Below are 22613 nucleotides of genomic sequence, written 5' to 3' on the forward strand. Positions count from 1 at the left end.
GGTGCATCAAGTAGGAGATTTCTGTTTTCATGTGTTCATGAGCTTTTACTACTCAAAATCAAAGCATACACATAAATTAGTAGTTTTTGATGTGTTTCCTGGATGTTCTCGATTACTAAAGACAATGAAAGTAGAATATATTTTGCAACCATAGCTTTCACACATGAGCAGAGACTGCTTTAAAAAGTAAATAAACTTAATTAGCTTCAGTGAGTACTAACTTGGTCTCCAGCAGTTGGGTGTTCTCTTGGATAAGATGTTCCACTTCCCGGCCCATACCTGAAAAATAATCACCTATAATGTAAATACAAAGTGAAGATTCTGTCTTTCCCTGTGCTCAAAACAAAAACAGATTTAAAATAGCATAAAAGAACTGTTTCCTAAGTCTATCACATACACTAACACAGTCTTACCTAGAAAGTTGTAGTCTGAGAATCATGCAAGAGACAATGGAAGACACTTATTAAGTTTCATTGTCTTATTTAACATCTCTAGTCAATAGTTTTTCTACACCTCATGTCACAAAAGTGACATTTTAATCGACTCAATTAAAAATGAGGAAGTTACAGAGGGGGCTGAAAACAAACACAATCTGAGGAACTAAGAGAAGAAGCTAGCAGTTAGATACTTGGAGAATTTACTGATACACACCAGAAAACTCGTCTGTGAGTCAGTAAAGCCCGACAGCCAGAGGAAAAAATAAATAAAGAATAATGGCAAAGGAAGAAGAATGCGTGTAAAAGCTGAGAATGGGACAAGAGGACAGTATGAAAGGACGTTTGGCTGAGACAGTAAAAGGCTTCTTACCCAGCAGATCTGCCCCCTCGTCCACATCTCCAATCAGGTCGTTTCCTGCCGACGACAGCTCCTCAAACAATGACTCAGTGTTTCGGTCAAACGCCAGATTCTCTATTCCACCTTTAGTTGGAGTGCTGGATGGACAGGCACAGGGATTTCCAGGATTAAAGAAGCATGATATTCAAATGTAATCATTTAAGAGTATCTGGAAATCTAAGCAACACGATAATACTTCATCACAAATAATCATTAGGTGGATGATCACAAATAAAGATAAGCTGCCTCATAAGTTCATCCTGACAAGCTGTAAGGTGTTTTTAGTGTCACAGAACTCAAAGCAGGTGCAGCGCCAAGATCATAACTATAGATGGGCTCATGTCATTATGAAGAGGCCTGTGGATATCAAAAGTTTTACCATTTACCCTTCTTATACAAAGTATAAGTCCTCTCCTGTATCAACACACCGCTGCATTCAGGTTCCACTATTCAAATCAGTGCGGTAGGTCTTCTTCTGTCTCAGAACCTCTGTGAGTCTCTTCTTAAGTTCACAGACTCTAAACATGCTCCTTTGAGCTCAGATTTGATCTCAGCAAAAAGGGAAAGTCACATAGTGCTAGACCAGGTTAGGGAGGGTGATCATCACTGTGATCTGGTTTTAGTCTAGAATTTGCTTTACTGAGAGCTCAGAGTGACCTGAAGTGTTGTCCTCATGAAGAATGAAACAATTTTTCAAAAATGTGCTCTCTTTCTTCAGACTTTTTCTTGCATTTTTTTCTAGAACCTGTTTGTAATAGTGTTGATTCACAGCTGACCCTTCACTGAATCCGCCCCTGGCCACGCCCCCCCTCAGGAAGTGGATGTGGTTTAATGGATGTGGCTCTCCTCAGCTGCCAGCTGAAAGGAGGATCAGGAGAGGAGAATGAACTGTCTTTCCAAGTGGGGAGGGCCAACCGAGCTTAAAGGTGGGGCTAACTCCCCACATGGCATCATGAGGGTAAAATCTGAGAACAGCTTGTTTCATCACACATTTTCTGAAAGGTGAAGAAAGGTGGGGGAGATTTTTCTGGTACTTGCAGCATCCACACTAATGTCTTTCACCATAATTCCACCGGCCTCTTGTTGCTGCTGGCTTACTCTGCCATGCCCGAAAACACTACCCCTCAATGCTGATTGGTCCTGACACTTTTAACCCGGCCCAAACGGTTCAGACAGGAGCTTTGCAAGATGGATTCTCCAGTAAGAAACACAGAAACGGGCAAATCCATCTGCTTTCCATTCAAACATATGTGCACGGGACATGCACTGTTCCCCATACACCCCAGTTAATGCACCAAAAGATTCAGCTGCTGTTTTATTCAATTTCACCAAAAATTTGAAGTTTATGCATTGCTCAACTTTTAAGCTTATCATTTTCCGATGCCTTTGCAAAAACACTTCAAGCACTGCAATCAGTAACTAGCAGTGAACTAAAGACGTCACTTATTGGAAACTTAGAGCAGCTGTTAGGAATATCCAACTCTTAATATATTACTCTGTGAGACTGTGAACCAACTGGTTTAATTCAAATAAGCACAGTCTCATTATTTAATAGTCATATGTAATATATTCTGGGTTATAAAGGTATGTTAAGTTTATTCCAGATCAGAATCATTAGTGTGTTATCAGTCATGTACCTTGTCCCTCTGCAGCCTAGATCCATGTCCAGCTCAGGCGTGGACTCAATGATGGCCTGCACCTCAGACTTCTCTAGGTCATCCGCTCCATCTGGTTCAACCATCAGAAAGACAAAAAAAGAGAATGAGAAAGTTTTGCACGCAAAAAGCAGACAGTGTGTCTTTTTAACCTGACAGATGCTGTGTTTAAATGTTTACTTCATGAACAAGCTTACCCAGCTGTCCTTCTTGCACTGCAATGTTTTTACTGCTCTCTGGTTTCCCACTGTTCCTGTCCAGGTTCTTATTGAGCCCGTCTGAAAATTCCTGCTCCTGGAGGGGGGTGTCCACCGACTCCATGGCGACATCAGAGGCATCAGTAGACGGGGTCACAGCAGTGGACCCACCGCCGGCGCTCCTTCCAGTAGACTCCCCACCGTGAGGGGACAGAGGTGTTGCTGACTGAGAGTTAGCGCTGTTTGATTTAGTGGTTCCACCCTGAGAGGACATGTTGGATTTGGATTCTCCGCTTCTGGAGATGCTTCCTTGGTTAGTGGGAGTACTGGACTTGGAGCCGCCCCGGTTAGCACCCGCCAGTTCATCCTTAGGATAAAAGCAGAAACAAGCAGTTAAAAATGTTAAGAAAGAAAAATGAAGACCCACTTGTGTCTAAAAAGAAAACATGACAGCAGCCAAATTCCCAACCAAAGGCTTCAAACAGTAGTTGGCTTTGTCAATACTTATCAAAGTTAGTGGGTAACATTGTGAATTTCACGTGCCATGTAGGTGTAAGCGTCCCACAATCTTGTCTAAATTCAGAAAATGTGCAGAGCTAAAGTCAACACACAAATCAGCAGTAGCCACGTGAATGCCTACATTAATAAAATCTCAACTCACAATAATTACAGGATGAACTCTTCCTGATCAAGCTGAACTCATAACCATTAACTGTTTACAAAAAAACAACAACAAAAAAATATAAAATTAAAAGAGAAAGAAAGGAAACAATCAACTTTTGTCAGCTTTATCTAGACCTTTAAGCTTCTAAATTTGCCCATATCACCTATCCAAAAACACCAAAGCTCAGAAAAAGCTAATTTTGGTATTTTATTATCTTTGAACTTTTTGAGTTTTTTGTGTCTTCTGTCAGAACAACTGAAGAGAGATTAGGACTAAGATGGAGGAATGAGTGGGGTGGACATGCATTAGAGCAGTGTTACTCAACCCTGCTCAACCAAAGAGCCAAAGTGATAAAAAAATACATTAGCAAGAGCCACAATCTAAGTGGTGAAAAGTGGCAAAAAAAAAATTGGGGACAATGCTCAAAATAGGCATTAAATGGCAAAAACTGGATGAAAAATGACTAAAATGGGAGAGAAGAGAAAAAAAAAGAGTCACAGATGGCAAAAATTGCCAAAAAACAGCAAAAATGTGGCAAAAATGAGTGAAATGTGAATTAAATGGGCAAAAAACAGTCTGGCAAAAAGTGGCATTTAATAGCAAAAGGCAAACATGGCAAAAATGGGGAAAAAATAGCAAATTGCAAAGAGCAGGATAAAAGAGGCAAAATCTTGAAAAAAAAGGGCAAAACGGGATAAAAGTGGCAAAAATGGGTGGAAAGTGGCAAAAAGAAGTGGCAAATGGACTAAAAGCAGCAAAATTGGTTTAAAAGTGGGAAAAATTGCAATTAATGGCAGTGGAAGCATACAGACAAAAAAATAAAGGTGGACAATTAAGTTTGACAGTTAAAGCTTACTGTACAAGTGTGGGAAACAAACTGATAAATGTGACTTTCAATGGATAATTTCTGAAGTCAAAGTTTCCCTTCCTTAAGGTTTTCTGGGTGATAATATTTCAAATTAAGACATAAAAGAGCCACAAATCATCACAAAAGAGCCACATGTGGCTCTAGAGTATCCCTGTGTTAAAGGGTATAAAAGACATACACAGGTGTTGGGGGATCTACTTGTGGCTCCTGTGGGAAAGACTCTTCGTCTTCCAATGGTAGTCTGCACTAGTGACGGAGCTAAACTGGTGCCTTTCTCTTTAATCTTTTTTAGGGTGCACTCAAACCAGGCCCATTGCCCCATACTGTGCCAAAGCACAATTGTCCCCCCTCCCAAGACCCCCTCTGGCTTGCCCTCATTTTGCCTCTGGTCCAGTTGGACCTGATCACAGTAACCTCTTATAAGGAGTAAGTACATGAGAGCACAACAATGTTACTGCATTTGCAGCTTCTTTTGAGTCATTTCTTGTTGGATAAAGCCCTCAAACACTCCTGGATTTCCCTGTTATACAAGGCGGTGCATCGATTTGCATGGATTATACATCAAGTCCCCAGTACGTGTGTTTGTGCTCATGCATGAACAATTGTACTGTTGCATTCAGAAATAAGGAGTGCATGTACAAAATGACTCACTTAAGTCCAGTAATCCCTGGTTGGTGTTTCAGTAGTTCCACTTTAGTTGACTTCTCTGTTTAACTACTTACTTTATAATTTGTTCTGTCTTAAGTTAAGGATATTCTCCCTCCTGTCCACATGAAAATCTACTTTTATTTTGAAAGAATACAAGGAATTTCTATAGATTGATTAAAAGTTATGTTACTGGCGTCACCACCAAAAAATATGCTTAATCATACAGATAAAAACTTGCAACAGATAGAAAACAAAACTAAACTAGAAAAACACTTGGAGAATGCAGACCTCCGCCATTAGCCCTATCTCCCAATAGTGAAGAATCCTTTAAAAAAATTCCTGGATAGTTCACATGTGCCCCCCACCACAGCATTCGCCGATTACTCTAAAACACGGTGAGGCAAAGCATTGGCTTTGCTACGGGTGCCAAAAGATGCCCCCATGGTCTCACCGGACGACTGTAAGTCATGGCAGAAGGTGAATATTCCTCTAGTCCTCCCAGCATTGTGAGTATTCTTGCTACAGTTCGCTGTCTTTCTCTCTGTTACGCTCCATCTCGTCTCCTCGACTGGGCATGCGTCTTTCAAACTCTATAAACTCCAACACTTTGAATGGAAACACACCCAAAAATGCTGCTGAGATTGAAGTTACTCATGTCCGCCATCTCCTGGTGTAAAGTGGTAACAGCGCAGGCCTCTACCATTAGCCCCATCTCCCAATAGTAAAGAATCCTTAAAAAATTCCTGGATCCAGACAGTGATCCGGATCACTCCCAAAATCTAATCAGTTCTTCCTTATGCCATTTCTGACATTTCCTGAAAATTTCATCAAATCCATCCACAACTTTTTGAGTTATGTTGCTAACAAACAAACAAACAAACTAACAAACTAACGAACACACCCCATCACATAAACTCCTTGGCGGAGGTAAAAATACTTAAACAAAGGGTAAAAAAGGTAAACTTTTAATTTCATAATTAGACTGACTGGCCTGATCCTGTGTCTGTCATTTGAGGAAAATGATGCGATTGAGTTGTACAGGAAGCTGCCAGCATAGGCCACCGCACATTTAGCAATTAACTTGGATATAACGATAGTTTCGCCACAGTTTTAAAAAAGAGCAAAAAACCTCACCCAACCAGCCTTGGCATGAGTTTTGTCCACCAGCAATCTCTACCATTCTTAAATTACAGTGTCTGCCTGCTGAGCTGCACACACGTCTAATAATCATGATCTCAGTTTCAATTATATATCATGGTGATCTTGATTTTGGGCATGATTGAGCATCCCTACATGCCTGAGCATGGCACAGAGCAGACACCAGTCTAACAACACTGGACACTGGGGGTAAATATTGCTTAGGCTTGCCATAGACTGCCTAGGATGAGTACACCCTAAGAATCTCCCTGTTTGCTAAACGAGCACAAAAATACTTTTTAAGATGAAAAAGGCAGACAGTACGTGTAAGGGTAAGTTAAAAAATGTCACATTTCCATGCAGGAAAAGCAAACATAAACAAGGATCAAACAGCATGCAAAAACATTTCACTATATATCACACCATTCAACATTATAGCACAAAAAGCATTGGTTAAAAGGAGATGCTGCCATCCAGACATAAATATTTTCCTGTATTTTGGCACTTTTATAATCACAACACAGCAAAGTAAGCAAAAAAAACAACAAATCAAGATGCTGTTGTTAGATTTCCTCTTGGAGGTCTACCTGGTCCTGATCAGCCTCCTGACTGAGAAAAACCTCCTCCACACTTTCATCTTCCATTCTGATTGGATAGAACTGTTCCTCAGGCTGAGGGCTATCAATGGTCTTTTTTAATAAAACAAAACAAAACAAAACAGTCACAGCAGATGATGTATATAAACGTAGGAACTGAACTGACTGGGTTTTTAAGAAGAAAAGAAAGCTGTAGGGAAATCCTGAAGTTCATGGTTGAAGCTGAAGTAGAGCAGTATTCACAGTGCTGAAAAAGTACTTGCCCTTTCCTGATTTTGTATTTGTTGCACATTTGTCAAACTTAAATGTTTCAGATCGTCAAAGAAATTCTAACCTAAGTAAATATAAAATGCAGTTTTTCTTGGCAGTCTTGGCAGCAACAACAGCAAGCAAGCATTTGTGATGTCTGTAATGAGTCTTCTACATCATGGTGGAGGAATTTTGACCCACTCTTCTTTGCAGAATTGTTTTCATTCAGCCATATTGGAGGGTTTTCCAACATGAACACCCTGTTTAGGGTTATGCCATCTCATCTCCACCGGATTTAAGTCTGGATATTAATTAAACCACACTAAAACTTGCCTTTTTTTACCAGACATTCTCACAGACAAAGGGGGACATGTACCGTTTTTACAGCTCTGTATGTCTTCTTCTGGTACATAAGGATACCTTTCAGTAAAAGCTTTCTGAGTAAATGAATGAAAATCAAACAGATTTATTACCAAACACTTTTCTCCTTGCTCTCAGCAGCCTCATGTGGCATCCTGAATTTCTAATCCAGTATTGTTTTGATTCAGTAATTCAAGTGGCTTCAGTCCTATTTATAGCACTGTGCCTGATGGAAACAAATCAATCAGGACAACAACAAAGCTTCCATACAGATCCCTCGGTCACCTTGAAAACAGATGAGTGGGGGTTCTCAGACTTCAGTAACACAGAGGAGGCTTGAAGCCATCATAGACTTTGAATAATTTAACATCAGCTGATATCACTTTCTCTTAACTGTTGTGTTCTCCTGAGGTAATTTCTGTGCCTTTGTGAGTCTATGTTTACCGATAGGAGTATTTCCCTTTACATCACTTGAATGAATTTGCATCATTCTTCTGTTACTATGGTAGCAATGAGCAGCCAATCAGGAGGAAGCTTTGCTCTGTGGCTGTTTTTCCCCTACACTGCAAGAAAACATTTCCAGACACAAAAACAGAGATGTTGAGAGAGAAGGAAACCTTCACAACAGATATTTCCTAAACGCCAGGCTGGAGGTTGAAATCCAATTGTACTGTTACGTATCTACAATAAGAGTGCCTGGGCATTTAAACCTAGGCCCTACTTTTTTTTTTTTTTTTTTTTTTTAATGTTTGGGTCCAAATGACAAATACTTACAAAGAAGAAGAATTCTACCAGCGAACAAGAAACCAGCTCTAATGGTTTCAGTGTAATTTTACCTCAGTTCAGAACTGTATTCACTAAAAGTGCTTATTTGTTCTCCATTAGCAAGGTCAGATAGTTTTTCATACCCTTGACTTTTCTTTTAAATTATTCCCACAACACATTTTTTGATAGCTTTGATCATTTTTTAAATTCAAAGTCCAGATTAAAATTTGGACAACACTGAAAAATATGTTCCTCGATTACAGATGTCTCTCTAATCGAGGAGCTTTATTACAAATCTTTACAAATCAGTAATTTACTTTTACCTAGGTACATTTTGAGGTAAGAATGGTACTTCACTACAGTTTAAAATGGATCAAGTAAAAAAACAGCAACCCCAAAAAGCCTACTGAGGGGGTCCAAGCTCTCTGGCAACAACACAAGACTGATTTAAAAACATGTAACAGTCCAAAGAACATTCCATATTTCACACCAAAACGGCTCTTTATTTCACTCCAGGTTAAGTTACACCTTATGAGAACCAACCTGGTAGGAGTTTCATATTCTCTTGTTGTTTTTGCACATCAAGGAGAGATTAAATACAACTGTACAACCCTGTTGGGTATCAAAAAGAGCTCTCTGCCATGTCAGCAGCTGTATCATAAAATTGGTAATAATTATCCTCAGACTCCATTCTCCTGATCAGCTCAGGTGTGCTGGATAGATGTTAATTAATGGCTTTGATGATGTGTTCAAAGTTAGCTTGTAAATTGGATTCTTATTCATTTAAGACCTTTCGAAAGGAGTTTGCAGAGTTATTTTTAATTTAGGTGTGATTCATTTAGCCTAGTATTTTAAAGAGATTTTTTTTTCAATGTAGGAAAAAATCTAAGTGATAGAGTCAACTGTGGCTGCTGCAATTTAAACAATGTGTACAAGACAAGTTAGCAAGTTAAGAAAAATAACCGAGGCACATACTGAACTAAAGTTTTTCCGTACCGTTCCACTCCTATTCTTAAGCATCTCCAACATATCATTTAGACTAAATACAGTTTTAGGGCTTTTGTTTGAATCTAACATTAAAATTATTGTACTCAAACATTTTTGTCTTCAGTCATAAACATCTAAACTAATCTCTCAAGGGCTCAGATGAACCAGTGGTTCAAGGCCTGTGGCTCCCTTCCCACGCGTCTCTCCCCTACTCTCTCATTCCTATTTCTGACTCTATCTACTGTCCTTCTCTGTGAATAAAGGCATAAAAGCCACAAAAATATATCGTTAAAAAAATATATCTTTAAAACCTTCAGAGGATGATACAAAAAGATTACCGAAACACACCAACTCTGAAGTTACATCCTCATTTAACCCTCTGCTAGTGTAATCACAGCATGTGAATTTTAATAGGATGGCATTGATATTCATGATAGTGCCTTGCTTGGAGGATGGTTTCCAACAGCAACAATGTGAAGACACTCTGTCCTTTCCTCCCTCCCTTTAGGTGAAAGGCAGGCCCCCAAATGGTACCACTTCCTCTGCTTGCTGGGCTCCAAGCCACCCAAAGCTGCTAAAAATTCTAGACACACTGAACAATCCTTCCTCCCTGAATAGAAATGTACTCTTTCTTTGGCGTTTTCTGGCATTGGGGGGTCGTATTTTGTTTCCACAACCTCTTTCAAATGAACCTGGGATGATGTCACCAGTGTGATCCGTGGGAATGTCTCCTGTCCAGCTTCAGATTGTAACTTTAAACTCTGATAGGAGGACATCTTAATTCTCTATTCATCAGGACTGATTTGTCTGAGTTTGTGTCATAGTTTATGTAATACCTTGAGGCTGGTGTTGGACCGTGGATGACTAAGGTTGTTGAATCTCCATGGCTCAGAGGAAGTGTCCACAGGTTCCCTCTGGAGGTCAGGGGTTATACCATCTGTCCCAGGAAGTTGGAATATGCCCATGGAGATGGGACGCTCTTTCCTGGATACCAAGACAAAGAAAAGGGAATATTATTCAAAGGGAAATAAGGCTAAGTTGAAAGAGAGGAAGTTTGCATTGTTCTTTTTGGTCTTCTTTATATCCTTATTACATAAGAGCATCCTGGCCAGGACGCTCCAGGCTTCATCGTTACCCTGAGAGGCTCTACAGAGGAACAGAGGTGTGACAAGCTACATGTTTATGTTTCCACACTAATTTAGCTGCTTAAAGGTTTCCCACATTCACAGTCAGTTTTCAGCACAGTTTTTTTTTTTATCTATTCGCTGTAGCTCATATGCTGCTAGAGGGCTCTCTGCAGTAAAATGCCTCATTTCTTCTGCATATTTGTACTAATTAATCTGCTTACCGTACTATTGACCAACTTGACTTAATCTATAAACCATAGATTTATACACCATACATAGTAATTTATCCATCACTGTAACTCAAATGTTGTAAGAAGGCTCTCTGTGGTAAATGCATCACCTCATAGGTACACTGCACTAATTAACTACCCAATTATCTTGTCTCCCTCATGTAAATCTGCTCACATCCTTGCACATTTCATACAGTCACATATTTGTATCTTGAAATAATACCAACAAAAGCTTGTATATATAGAGTAAAGCTAACCTGAGTCAAATTTTATTCTTGCATCAGCATATATGGCCAATAAAGCCGATTCTGATTCTTGCTGAGTTAAATGTCAGTTTCTGTTTAGTTTAGCTTGGTTTAGTTTATTTGAATCAGGGCAAATGTACAAAATAACTTTAGTCTCACAAAGATAAGAGATGCTTTTGACCAGATTGAGTTTACTAGCAAATTTCCATCTGTAGTCCCTGATCAGATAAATATAGAAAACTGGGATGGTAAAACACTGAGTCAGAGAGACACAATTAATAAGAGGAGACCAAAATACAAATATTATAATATGATGCACATGTTACTCATAGTTGTCAAAATGTAGGAATACTGCTGATAAGACTGGTGCCTTAAAATCCACTGTTTAATTGAACTGGGACGCCAGATGGATTTGTTTCACACTTCCATCTGGTAAACCACTCACAGACAGTGTTTAGGAAAGGGCAAAGCCTGTGAAAAAGATACTCGGAGGGTGATTGGATGAACGTTCTGTCCGTCACATCTTTACGGGTCAGTCAGAGCAACAAAACACGTGACGTAGCCGCTACAGAGGAGTAAACTCCATAGAGAACTACAGAACGCAAACCATGACAACTATAAACATGTCAGTACACAACTTTTGTCGTGTTTGAAAAGGAAATAAATCACTGCTGCTCTTTGTTCTTCTTTTAACTTTTCTTTAACAGCATCCACGCTAATCTCTTCTACCATAATTCCACCGGCCTCTTGTTGCTGCTTGCTTACGTCACGACTCCACCACGCCCGAAAGTACTGCCCCTCGATGCTGATTGGTCCTGTCACTTTCTAACCGGGCTCAAACGGTTCAGATGGGAGCTTTGCAAGATGGATTCGCCAGTGAAAAACAAGGAAACTGGCGAATCCATTTGCTTTGAAGGTTACTTTTTAATGACTTCTAAAGGAAAATGAAGAAGTCTGTGCAAAGTTTCATATTCACAGTTACAAGCTTTACAACAAAGTGTTAGAAAGACTGAACTCCGACTAGGGCGGTCACTGGCCGGTGGCTGTGGCACACCAGAAACCAGTTTTCAAATGGCCGTTAAAAAACAAAAGAAGAAAGCAGTAATGTGCACTGACTTAACTGTAGTGTTCAGACAGTAGAGGTGCTAACAAACTAACTTCACTCTCTCATATGAGAAATGAGAAATTTTATAAATATGAGATCTGATTTTATAAAAACAATCAAAGATGCAATCCATCTAATTGAGCTATGTAGAAAAGAAAATAGTGATACGTTTAGTCTGCTGACGTGGCCAGGGGGCGTAAAGATGAATTTATGTAAACATAATAAAAATACTTCAAGGGGATCAGAAGCAGCTTTTTGTTTTATTTATCAGTTAATCAAAAATTTCATGTAAAAATGAAATTGGCCGATATATCAATTATCAGAATCCCCCCCCCCCCATATTGGCATAAAGCCAATAATCCATCCCGGTCAGGCCCTTGTGCAAAGCAATGCTGACTCTCTCACCAAGGAAGAACCATTTCTATTTTAGTTACCAATGAGCATTCAAACTCAGATCTCTGTCAGAAACTGGGATTTCTTTCAAATAATTGCCTCTGACTTTTGAAAGGTCAGAAATGAGCTCAAAGTGAAGTGATGAATTATTTTTATCTATCAGTTTCTGTTTGTCACACAGCCTGAAGACCACTCCAGACTCCAAATGAGTGTGTGATGTTTTAGCCTTCAGATCAGGTTTTTCGTTGTTCTGTGAAGTGGATCTGCACAGTGTCATCACAGAGACTACAGGCTGTGTGACGTCAAGTCTTAGTCAAGACTTCACACAGAGGTGTTGATGCAAAGATTCCCCTGACGCAGCTTGAAGTGGGTGGAAGAAAAATAAAGCTGTTTGTCTCAGAGACTCAATTACCTCCCACATACTTGCTCCAGCAATAATTCAGATCTATTTGTATCCAGCACCTTGGAGATGTACCCAGCTACAGAAGTATACAGCAGGGATCCTTAATTAATTTCTGATTAATAGTTAGATGTTTTTCATTGAAATAGGAATATTATCATGGTTGTAGTGCAAGTCCATTAAAGTATGTAAAGTCTGGAATTCATTACCAACTAAAATAAAACTAATCACAGATTTAAAAACTTTACAACAAAGGTCAAATGCTGTCTGAAAGAGAACCAGAGCTGTACACATCTTTAGATTGTCATTTTTTTAAACTTCCTTTTTGTACTGGTTTATAGAATTTATGTTTTTGTTTCTTTATTCTGCAAACTGCTGTGCCATGTTAAGCTGTTAAATGTTGTACATTTCACAAACTGTTTACTCTAAGGCCCAACTAGGGACGAGTTGAAATTTAGCTATCACTGTAAACTCTTTGTGCAGCACATCAGCTTCATGCTTGTTAAACTGCATCGTCCCAGTCAAATAAAATAATATCTATTTAATTCAAGATTGCATGACAGTTAAGGATGCACATTATTATCTGCTATCTGTATTGGCAAATATAAGATTAAAATTGAATTACCTGATATCAGATGTGAACATTTCTGTTAATATTTACAAACAATATTTACACTATAAAAGTCTGCCTGCATCAGCTGCAAATATTAGCCAAACAGACAAATAATTTGTGGAGTTTAAGGCTCGACCTACATCAGCTGTAGTCTTTTCTTTTATTCACATCATTCTTTATGCTTAAAGGTGTGTTTTAATGACTGAGATGTGTTAATTTGTTTGTCCTTGAACTTAATATTGTTTGTTTTAAGATCTGAAGTTTTGGGTGTGACCTAGAGTTAAATATTGAGATTGATTCGGGCTAAAATGAAAAAGGCCCTCCCTTGGATGTTTTACCCTTTTCCTGATTTTATACATCAACCATTGTCAATATAATTTGGCTTTTTTGACAAAAAAAAAACACAAAAAAGATTTTTTAATGTCTAAGTGAAAACAGATTTCTACAAAATAATGCCAATTAAATAAAATATGTAACATAAAATAAGGGACGATATAAATATTCACCCCCTTCAAGTTAGTATTTAGTAGCTCAAGCTTTGTCAGGTTGCACATGGATCAGGCTTGAAAGCTCTTTTCAAGTCCAGCCACAAGTTCTCTACTGGATTGAGGTCTGGGCTTTGACTTGGCCACTCTAAAACATTCACCTTGGTGTCTTTAAACCACTTCTATGTAGCTATCTCCGTATGCTGCCGGTCACTGTGTTCTGGAAAATAAATCTTCTCTCAGGCTGTAGTCCTCTTGCAGACCCAATAAGAGTATCCTCCAGGATTTTCCTAAATTTTGTTGCATTCATTTAACCCTCTATATTTACTAAGTTTTCCAAGGCCAGCTGCTAGGAAGCATCCCCACAGCATGATGCTGCCACCAGTGCGCTTCACAGTAGGGATGGTGTGTTTGTGGTGATGTGCAGTGTTTGGCGTCTTGTCTGACGGCCAAAAAGCTCTATTTTGGTCTCATCAGACCAAAGAACTTTCTCTCAATAGACCATGGAGTCTCTGCAATGCCTTTTGGTGAACTCTAGTCAAGACTGAATCTGTGTTTTCTCCAACAGTGTCTTTCTTTTTGCCACTCTCCCATAAAGCTTTGACTGGTGAAGAACCCGGCCAACAGCTGAGTCTCTCCTATCCCAGTTGCTGAAGCTTGGAACTCCTTCAGAGAAGTCATAGGTGTCTTGGTGGTCTCTCTCACTAGTCTCCTTCTTGCACGCTTACTGAGTTTGTGAGGATGGTCTGATCCAGGCAGATTTACACATGTGACATGTTCCTTCCATTTCCATGTTTTGTATCCATCCCCTGACTTATACTTTTCACCAACCTTTTCTCAGCGTTGCTTGGAGTGTTCTTATGTCTTCATGGTGTAATGGTAGCCAGGAATTCTGATTAACCAGTGACTGGACCTTCCAGACACAGATGTCTTTATACTACAATGACTGAGGCACATTCACCTCTGTTGAATTAGGTCAGTCACTTTAAAGGGGGTGAAGCAGTCACTTATTTTACATTGTGGACTTTTATTTAATTGACATTACTTTGTTGACCTTCTGCTTTAACACCAGATAGTTTTCCTGACATTGGATGTTAAATCATGAAGCCTATATTGTGAAATACTTTGCAAACATGCAGCCCTTGAATGTAGGAGTACATATTTAGACTTCCAAGGATTGCAGATCAATAATATTGGCAACAATCAGAAACACAGTGAGGTAAATACACTGTACCCTCTGTTACTACAGACCAGTTACAATCCAGCAGCTATTCTCCAAAATATTGCACAGAGAGAACAGAACAAAGGCTGCTACAGAGAAAAGAGCAGCCGACAGGCAGCAGTGAAAAAGCAACAGCCCAAAATACAATGGACACACCACCATATTGAGAGGAAGAGGTCACATGCAGGCCGCCGATGGTCACCATTGCAGTCTTTTGTTGAATTTGAGCCGAGGGGTGAGGAAAAAAAAACATGCCTACAATCAGTCCTTCACTGTGATTTTGTTTTGATTCTCATTTATGATGCTAGGAACAGCATCACGTGCACTCCCATGAAGTGGATGTTACCAAGGTGGTGTTGTCTTCCAGGTATGACTCTGCCATTTTCACATCTCTTTCTTGACCTACTTTAAGCATGCAATCTCATACTGTCAGACTGTAACACACCCACATGAGAGACACACTGCGACTGCATGGCTACCAACAGATACAGATTACAGCAAGGCAGACTCAATTTAACAGCACAAATTAAATTAACACACACACACAGATAAACAGGATACCTGCAGATTCTGGGTAAGGAGGGTAAGGGAGGCAGGGCAGGTAGGCCACCAGTGGAGACAGAATAGTGAACCAGCAGCAGCACCGATAGAGACACCAGAACAGCAGAGTTGATGACTACCGCTCCTCCAACAAAGCCAAAAACAAACAGCAGCATGCACCCGGGGCTCATGGCCCCCCCAGATGATGGCCCAGTGCCTAAACAGGGACCAGAAGCTTTGGGGGCACCGATGACGAGAGCAGATAGGGCGAGGGTCACTGAACCATCAAACTGGCAGGAGTCTGGTTGGATTTCACCCTGTGTAGGTTCTGCTGTATCCTTGTGGGCTCTGAATGCTGCAGACAGAGCAGGGCAGGTCAGAGGCAGAGAGATCTGCCAGCAGCAGCAGCAGCAGCAGCAGCAGTCACAACAACAGTAATCCCAGTGGCATCTGCAGCAGTGACTGATTACAGCAGAGCAGCGGCAGCACACAGTCGAGCAGGGAGAGGCTGGAAGCAACAGCCACTTCTCTTCACTGGTGTCCTCCTCTGTAGCAGGTGATTCTACCCTCCTCCTCCTTCACGCTTCCTTTTCTCTGTCGAGATGCGACGCGGCTGCCGCTGTGCAGTCGAGAACGCTCTGACGCGCTCCCTCTCTCACTTTGGTAGCACCCAGCAGCCCTCCCTCTCTGTCTCTCCTCATCTCCCGCTCTCTCTCTTTTGGATGCTGAGGCAGCTTGTTCAATATGCCTCTACTCGGGCTGCAGCTTATTGGCTGCAAAACGGGAGACTGATTAAAAGTGTGTGTGGGAAGGGGAGGGTGTTTTGGCAGTGTATCTTCTTTGACTGGAGGGATATACAGGGTGCTGCCTGAACACACAGACACAGAGCACGATAATACACAGTGCAGTGTCATTCTAATTAACTGTGTTTGCAGGAGGGCCTCCACTGGTTTAAAAAAGTCTGACGGCAAGTTGTGAAGTCGTAGAGAAAAATGACCCTACCTAATACTTTAGATATAGCCTCAGGAACATTTTTAATCTTCTTGAATAGCAGTTCTTCTGAATTAGTGGTTCCATTTAAGGTAACATACAGAAAGTATTCAGACCCTCTTCACTATTTTCAGTCTTACGTTGCAGCCTGATACCACGATCTTTAAATCCATTTTTTGAACTGCCTGCAGAACTCAGAGACAGGTACAGATCTGGGGAGGGCTACTAAAACTGCCGCTGCACTGAGGGTTCCCAAGAGCACAGTGGACTCCATAGCCAAGCCAAACAGGCAACCAGAGGATAAAGGCTTTGGTGCACCAAGCTTTGTGCTATAAAGGAGGAGGCTAGGGTGGAGGAGGTTAAGCTTTACCAGCAGCAGCAGCAGCAGCGTGGTGCCAGTTCTAATTTTGACAGCTATTTTTTAATTTTAGTCTTAGTCTTTTGACGAAATGTCTTTTAGTTTTAGTCACATTTTAGTCATTTCTACCCTTTTTAGTTTCAGTCTAGTTTTAGTCAATAAAAAGTCCTCACATTTTAGTCTTTACTTTTAGTCCAAGCATTTATTTTCCTGCATAAATCTGGTACAAAATCAGGGCAATGTGTTCCCTGAATCCTGCCAAACCTGGGGTCCCTGCTTTCTACAGCTGAGAGGCAGAAGAGAGACAGATGCATTGTTTTTTGACAGATTTACCCACAGTGGAGAAGTATCACAGATTTTGAATGTCCAACAAAAACTACATTACATATTAGTCTAGTTTTAGTAATCTGACAAAAACTAAACTTAGTTTTTGTCAGTTTTTTGTTAGTCTTACACTAGTTTTTCTCATGGAATAAAAGGCTGATACTTTTAGTCATAGTTTTAGTCGACGAAATTAACACAGCGTGGTGCATCAGCATTAATGCAAGCAGGGATTAGTGAGAAGTATGTCATATTTAAATACACCTATGTGTTGAGAGAAAGAGCTGTGATTGGCTTCATTCATTTTAAAATGTTCCAAGTCTGTTGTAACTTCACAAGTTTAGATTTTGAACTAAGTTCACAGGCAAAAAAATTCAACTTTTTCTTTGCATCGATCTTTTCATTTTAAACAAAGAGGAGCTTCTTGCATCATTTTTAAAGTTTTATCCCAGTTTTGGCAAGAAACTATAGAGAACGGCTTAAGTGTTAAAATATTTTGATTTCATAAATATCATACGGTTAATAATTTCTTTACAGCAAAGATTAAAGAGCTGTGTGCTTACACACATAAATAAAATACATATTAATCACCTTTAATTTTACTGGCTGTCTGTTTTACATGTTAAGTTGGTTAAAGTTATATGAATATAAGGAAAATTATATTTTAACAGTAAAAAACATGCTTAACAAACATTTGAGTGCAAAAAGCTGCATGCAAAGAGCAAGGTAGAGTGAGCTCCCCAGTGCATAAATATCTCTCATAACTTGAATTTTAAAACATTAAAACAGGATGTACAAATGGAGTGCATGATTGATGTCTGTTTATATGAAGAAAGTTTAGCAGGAACACTTAGAAAAAGCAAGTGACTTCAATAACTAAATAGTTGCTTGAGAAATAAATTCAGAATTAAAGCATAGTAAAAACACAGGAAGCTCAGCATGTGTTACAGTAATCATCTAATCTCAGTTATCTTGTTTTTATTATCATCTTTCCATCTATTTTCTACACCGCAGGGGAGCTGGGGTCTATCCCAGCTGTCATTGGGTGAGACTGGACTGTTTTCTAGTTAACTGCAGAGCTTATATGAAGAGACAAACAACCAGGCAATCTCACTCTCGCACCTACAGGCAATTTAGAGTCACCAATTAACCTAACAAGCATGTCTTTGGTGGTGGCAGGGGCGTAGCTAGGGATTATGGGCCCCCAGAAAGAATATTACACAGGGTCCCCCTTCACTGGCTAGCCAGGCAATAAATGTTGCATCATTTTTTACAAATATCTCTGTATTATAATGTATTTTTGAACCATACTTTTATGAGCAATATTGTTACTGTGGTTAAATTAAATTTACTTGCATTATTTCGCAGCACTAGTCTATACCATTGGGACACTTTTAAGGTAGGAGCAGGATCCCCTAATGTTCTCTTTTACTCTATTTGATACAAACTGTAGTCAACTGAATGATTCATTTAGTCGCTTTTGATTCAATAATGACACTAATAAGAAAAAAATTAAAAGGTTCTCAAGGGCCCCTCCCCACTGTGGGCCTGGGCAATCAGCACCCTTTATCCCCCCTGTGCTACGCCCATAGATGGTGGAATGAAACAGGAGTTCCTGGAGAGAACCCAAGGGGAGAACATGCAAACTCTGCACAGAAAGGAACTGACCAGGACGGGAACCAGGAACCTTATTGCTGTGAGGTAACAGCGTTAACCACTGCGCTGCCATGCAGCCCGTTGTAATGACCATAGGAAGCTAAAATCATGATCATGATGAACCACTATTACTGGTCCAGCTCTACAAGGAATCAAATGCTCAAATTGACAAACTTCAGTTTTTGAAAGATGAACAAAATCTGAATTTGACGCTTTCAAAACGCCCCAAAAAGTTGGGACAGGAGCATGTTGGCCATTGTGTCACATAAACTTTTCTTCTGACAATGCTCATCCATCAATTCTGAACACAGAATTGCTTAATGCACATCTTAAGCTGCTCAACAGTGCAGGTTTCCACTGTCATAATTCTGTGCCTCATAATGCAATGTACATTTTCAATGGGAAACAAGTCTGGACTGCATGCAGGCCAGTCTAGTACCTGCACCTTTTTACTGTGGCGCTGTGCTGTTGTTGGTATTGTTTGGCTGAAATAAACAGGAATGTACCTGAAACAGACTTCATCTAGATGGGAGTATGTGTTGTTCAAATGCCTGTATGTACGGTATGGTGTTGACATGAGCCTTTACTCTGCATGGTAGTTTACAGTTGTAGATTGCACTGGTGTACTGTTTTTAACTGACAATGGCTTTCCACAGTGTTACTGAGCTCACGTTGGAATATTCATAACAAAATGATGCTAATTTTGAATGCAGCATCACCTGGGGGTCAAAAATCACAGGCATTCAATGTTGTTGTTTTTTTGCCTTTTCCCTCATGTGCTCAGATTCCTCCTGATTCTCTATATTATTCAATAATTTCTGGACTGCAGACGGTGAAATCTCTAAATTCCTTGCAGACAGAGTAGCATTGTTCATAAACTGCTGGTCTATTTGCCCACCAAGTCTCTCACAAAGTAAAACCTTGCACCCTTGTTGACTGTGAACAACTGAGCCTTTCTGATTCACTATGCTCCAGGTGTTTTTGAGAATTCCACAACTTTTTCAGTCTTTTCTTGACAATGTCCAAACATTTTTTGGAGACTAATGCAGGTCACAAAACAAAGTTCACAGTTTGAATCATGAACTATCTCGTCTTTGTGCTGGATTTAACAGAATATAAGTTGAAAATGATTTTCAGATCACTTTCAGTGGAAGAATATCCATGGTCTATTAAGGCCATGGAGCCTTTCAATATTTTATTCAATGATTTGTCATAAATCCAACACAGTTCTTAATTATTAATAAATTTTCCCTCTAGAAATTGCGTTTGTGGTGGTATTTTTGTGAGGGTTGTGCGTGGTATGGCTTGTGAAGACGGTAGCACAACCTCAGATAAACAAAAAAAAAATCATGGAGGCAAAGGAAATTAAGAAACACTGACGCTTGTTGGCAAATAAGGCAGGACGAGAATCTATAATATTAATCTGGTGGCAATGGAAATGTCCATATTAAGCTCCAGGCTTCCTGGGGTACATAATCTACCCTGCAAGAGAGCAATCAACCACGAAGGTCATAATCCCATCAAAGTAGATTATTCTGACAACAGCCAAACTGTAGCACTTCATTATGTACAGCATCCTATCTGTTTAAGACCTTCCTGCAGCTAAAAATGACCGTCATCACACTTACTTATTTACATTTCCTTTCTAAATACTCCAAACACTCTTTCTACCTGCAGTGCCTTAAATGTAGGGGCTTGTTAAAAACCACATTTTCATTCCTTGCTGGGTTTCGTTGCAGGAGCAGGTTCCCTGACCTAGTTCTGCCTCTTGCCTGTGGGAACATAAACTGCATGCGTGTGGGAGGAGAGCTTGCACTGGTTAAATCTGCATCAATACAGGACCAGGAAAAATCAGCTCCATGTCTTCAGATTCAATATAAAAAACCATAAGAATTGTACAACTGATGACATAGAGGCATTTAAATACACTGCAGTGACGGTAAAAGAAAGGCAATAAAAAAGCAGAGATGATGCTGGACAAGAAAACATTTTTGTGGTGTTAGCATCAACTAGGAGTGAAATATAAAGTCCGAACATTTCTTATGTTGAATTTAGTGCTGTAATTCGGTTGAAAAAATTAATCAAGTTAATCTCAGCGCATTTCTTAATAGTTTTACTATGTTTTTAATATGTTTTTAAATTTTTATATGTATTCAGTGTTGGGTGTTTCATTTTTATTATTTTTTTCCTTTGTATCACACTTTGAAAGTGCTTCTTAAATATACTATAAATATATCTGCTAAATATATTATATTATAATATAATATTATTAGTATTATAATCATTTATCAATTATTCATTACATTGAAAAAACTACCATTTACTTGCATTTTGATTTGAGATAAAAGAAGTACGGGTACGGTGTTTGAATTAAAAAAAAAAAAAGTAATTTTCAAACATTAGTTGACATCACAGTTTAGCTATAATGGTAAATGTCTTTATTCACAGAGAAATAATATAAAAAATAAATAAATAAAATAATATTTAGAAACTACAAACCAGATCAGCAGAAACACATGTATCACACTCGGGCTGGGCAGTTAATTGAAAATTAGATTAAATTGCAATACAGCCTGCTGCAATATTTCAAATTGCAGAAAGTGCAGTATTTGTTTGATCTGATATTTGTGTCGAAATAGCAGATTTAAACTTTTTTTTGCAGCAGAGATGTTATGCATGACATATCATGCAATCATTCAAGTGTCTACAAAAAATCCTACCTTCATTTTTGTTTTTGTTTTATGAAATATGAAAATGACAAAAACCCTTCAATGCAACAATTCATACCCAATTTGCAAAGAATCAGATTCATCAGAATTAGATATTTTTACAGAAATGTTCAACCCTTGTTTAGGAATAAAAGAGAGTTAAGGAATAATCGCACATCAAATCACAATCGCAATAATGGGGAAAAAAATCGCAATTAGATTACATTCCAAAATCGTTCAGCCCTAGGTATACACATATATTATTGTGCTATTATTTTTCAAATACTGATCGCCTTTCGCCTCTTCACCCCTAGGCACATAAACATCCGCGCTGGAGGACTACGGCAGGAAGTTGTGGTCAAACTTGATCTTTATCTTTTAAATTCATTAAGGTTTACAGATTAATTAACGTGTTAACCTTAACAGCCCTAGCTGAATTAGAAATAAACATAAGAGTAACGGTGTTTGGGTGGTTGTCTCACCTTGTCCTTACTGATGTGCCTGTGCCTGTGTCTGGAGGTTCTGCTGGGGTTACTGCATGCTGGTGTTTGGTTCTCTCCAGATGCTCCATGTAGCTGTGGATCATCTAGAAGGTATGAAACACAACAAGTCACTCATAGTCTTCCTAACCAATGCTTCCCTCCCTCCTATCTTAAGTGCTAGTATAATTGCAAATAATTGCACAGAATTTAAACATACAGATGTGGCCATGCATGTATTATTGCATGGTGATAGCATACATAAGTGTATCATAGTTGTGTGCAAGTATGCATGCCTTGAAACGTGCAAAGTTAGTGCATTCTACTTTATTCTATTTGTTCATCTTTTACTTTTATATCATCAACTTCATATTGGTGCACATGAGTTTCAATCCCTTTTTAACACAATCCAACCTATTAGTCTATCACCTTGTCTGTTTTCCTGTAAAACACTTCAAACTGCAATTACATTTTTATCAAAAGGTACCACATAGAATAAAATAGTTTGATAGAGTGACTAATTGTTGATTATTCAAGGTTAAAGGTTCTATATTTTTTCACAAATACAAGCAATTCAATTAAGCAATTTGCCTACATCCAGTAAAAGCACTAAAACATGAATCAATACAACATGCATTACACATATGTTACAGTAGGTGGCAGTATACACTTAAAAACTGTCTTCAGTGTTTTTCTTGTTGTTTCCAGTAGAAATAAGCCTCCTTCTAAATAAGAGTCAGAATCTTATGTCAGTGCAGAGATTTTTATCAACATATCAGCT

The 22613-nt window shown here is 39.2% G+C and overlaps 1 protein-coding gene across 6 annotated transcripts in view; it reads right to left on the reverse strand.

Moving 5' to 3' along the window:
* Positions 1 to 22613, reverse strand: part of spag9b (sperm associated antigen 9b) — an 84344-nt gene that overhangs the window by 21339 nt on the left and 40392 nt on the right. For 4 of the 6 annotated variants that reach the window (XM_041815117.1, XM_041815116.1, XM_041815115.1 and 1 more), the window contains exons 4-10: positions 21836 to 21939; positions 9797 to 9944; positions 6591 to 6692; positions 2687 to 3053; positions 2472 to 2562; positions 808 to 932; positions 222 to 279 (exon numbers count right to left, since the gene is read on the reverse strand). In XM_041815117.1, the coding sequence (XP_041671051.1) occupies positions 222 to 279; positions 808 to 932; positions 2472 to 2562; positions 2687 to 3053; positions 6591 to 6692; positions 9797 to 9944; positions 21836 to 21939 (995 nt within the window). The remainder of the gene's footprint in view (positions 1 to 221; positions 280 to 807; positions 933 to 2471; positions 2563 to 2686; positions 3054 to 6590; positions 6693 to 9796; positions 9945 to 21835; positions 21940 to 22613) is intronic. The other 2 variants (XM_041815121.1, XM_041815119.1) reach the window with 1 other exon arrangement.

The sequence above is a fragment of the Cheilinus undulatus genome, linkage group 20 (assembly GCF_018320785.1).
Source record: "Cheilinus undulatus linkage group 20, ASM1832078v1, whole genome shotgun sequence".
Taxonomy (NCBI): Eukaryota; Metazoa; Chordata; class Actinopteri; order Labriformes; family Labridae; genus Cheilinus; species Cheilinus undulatus.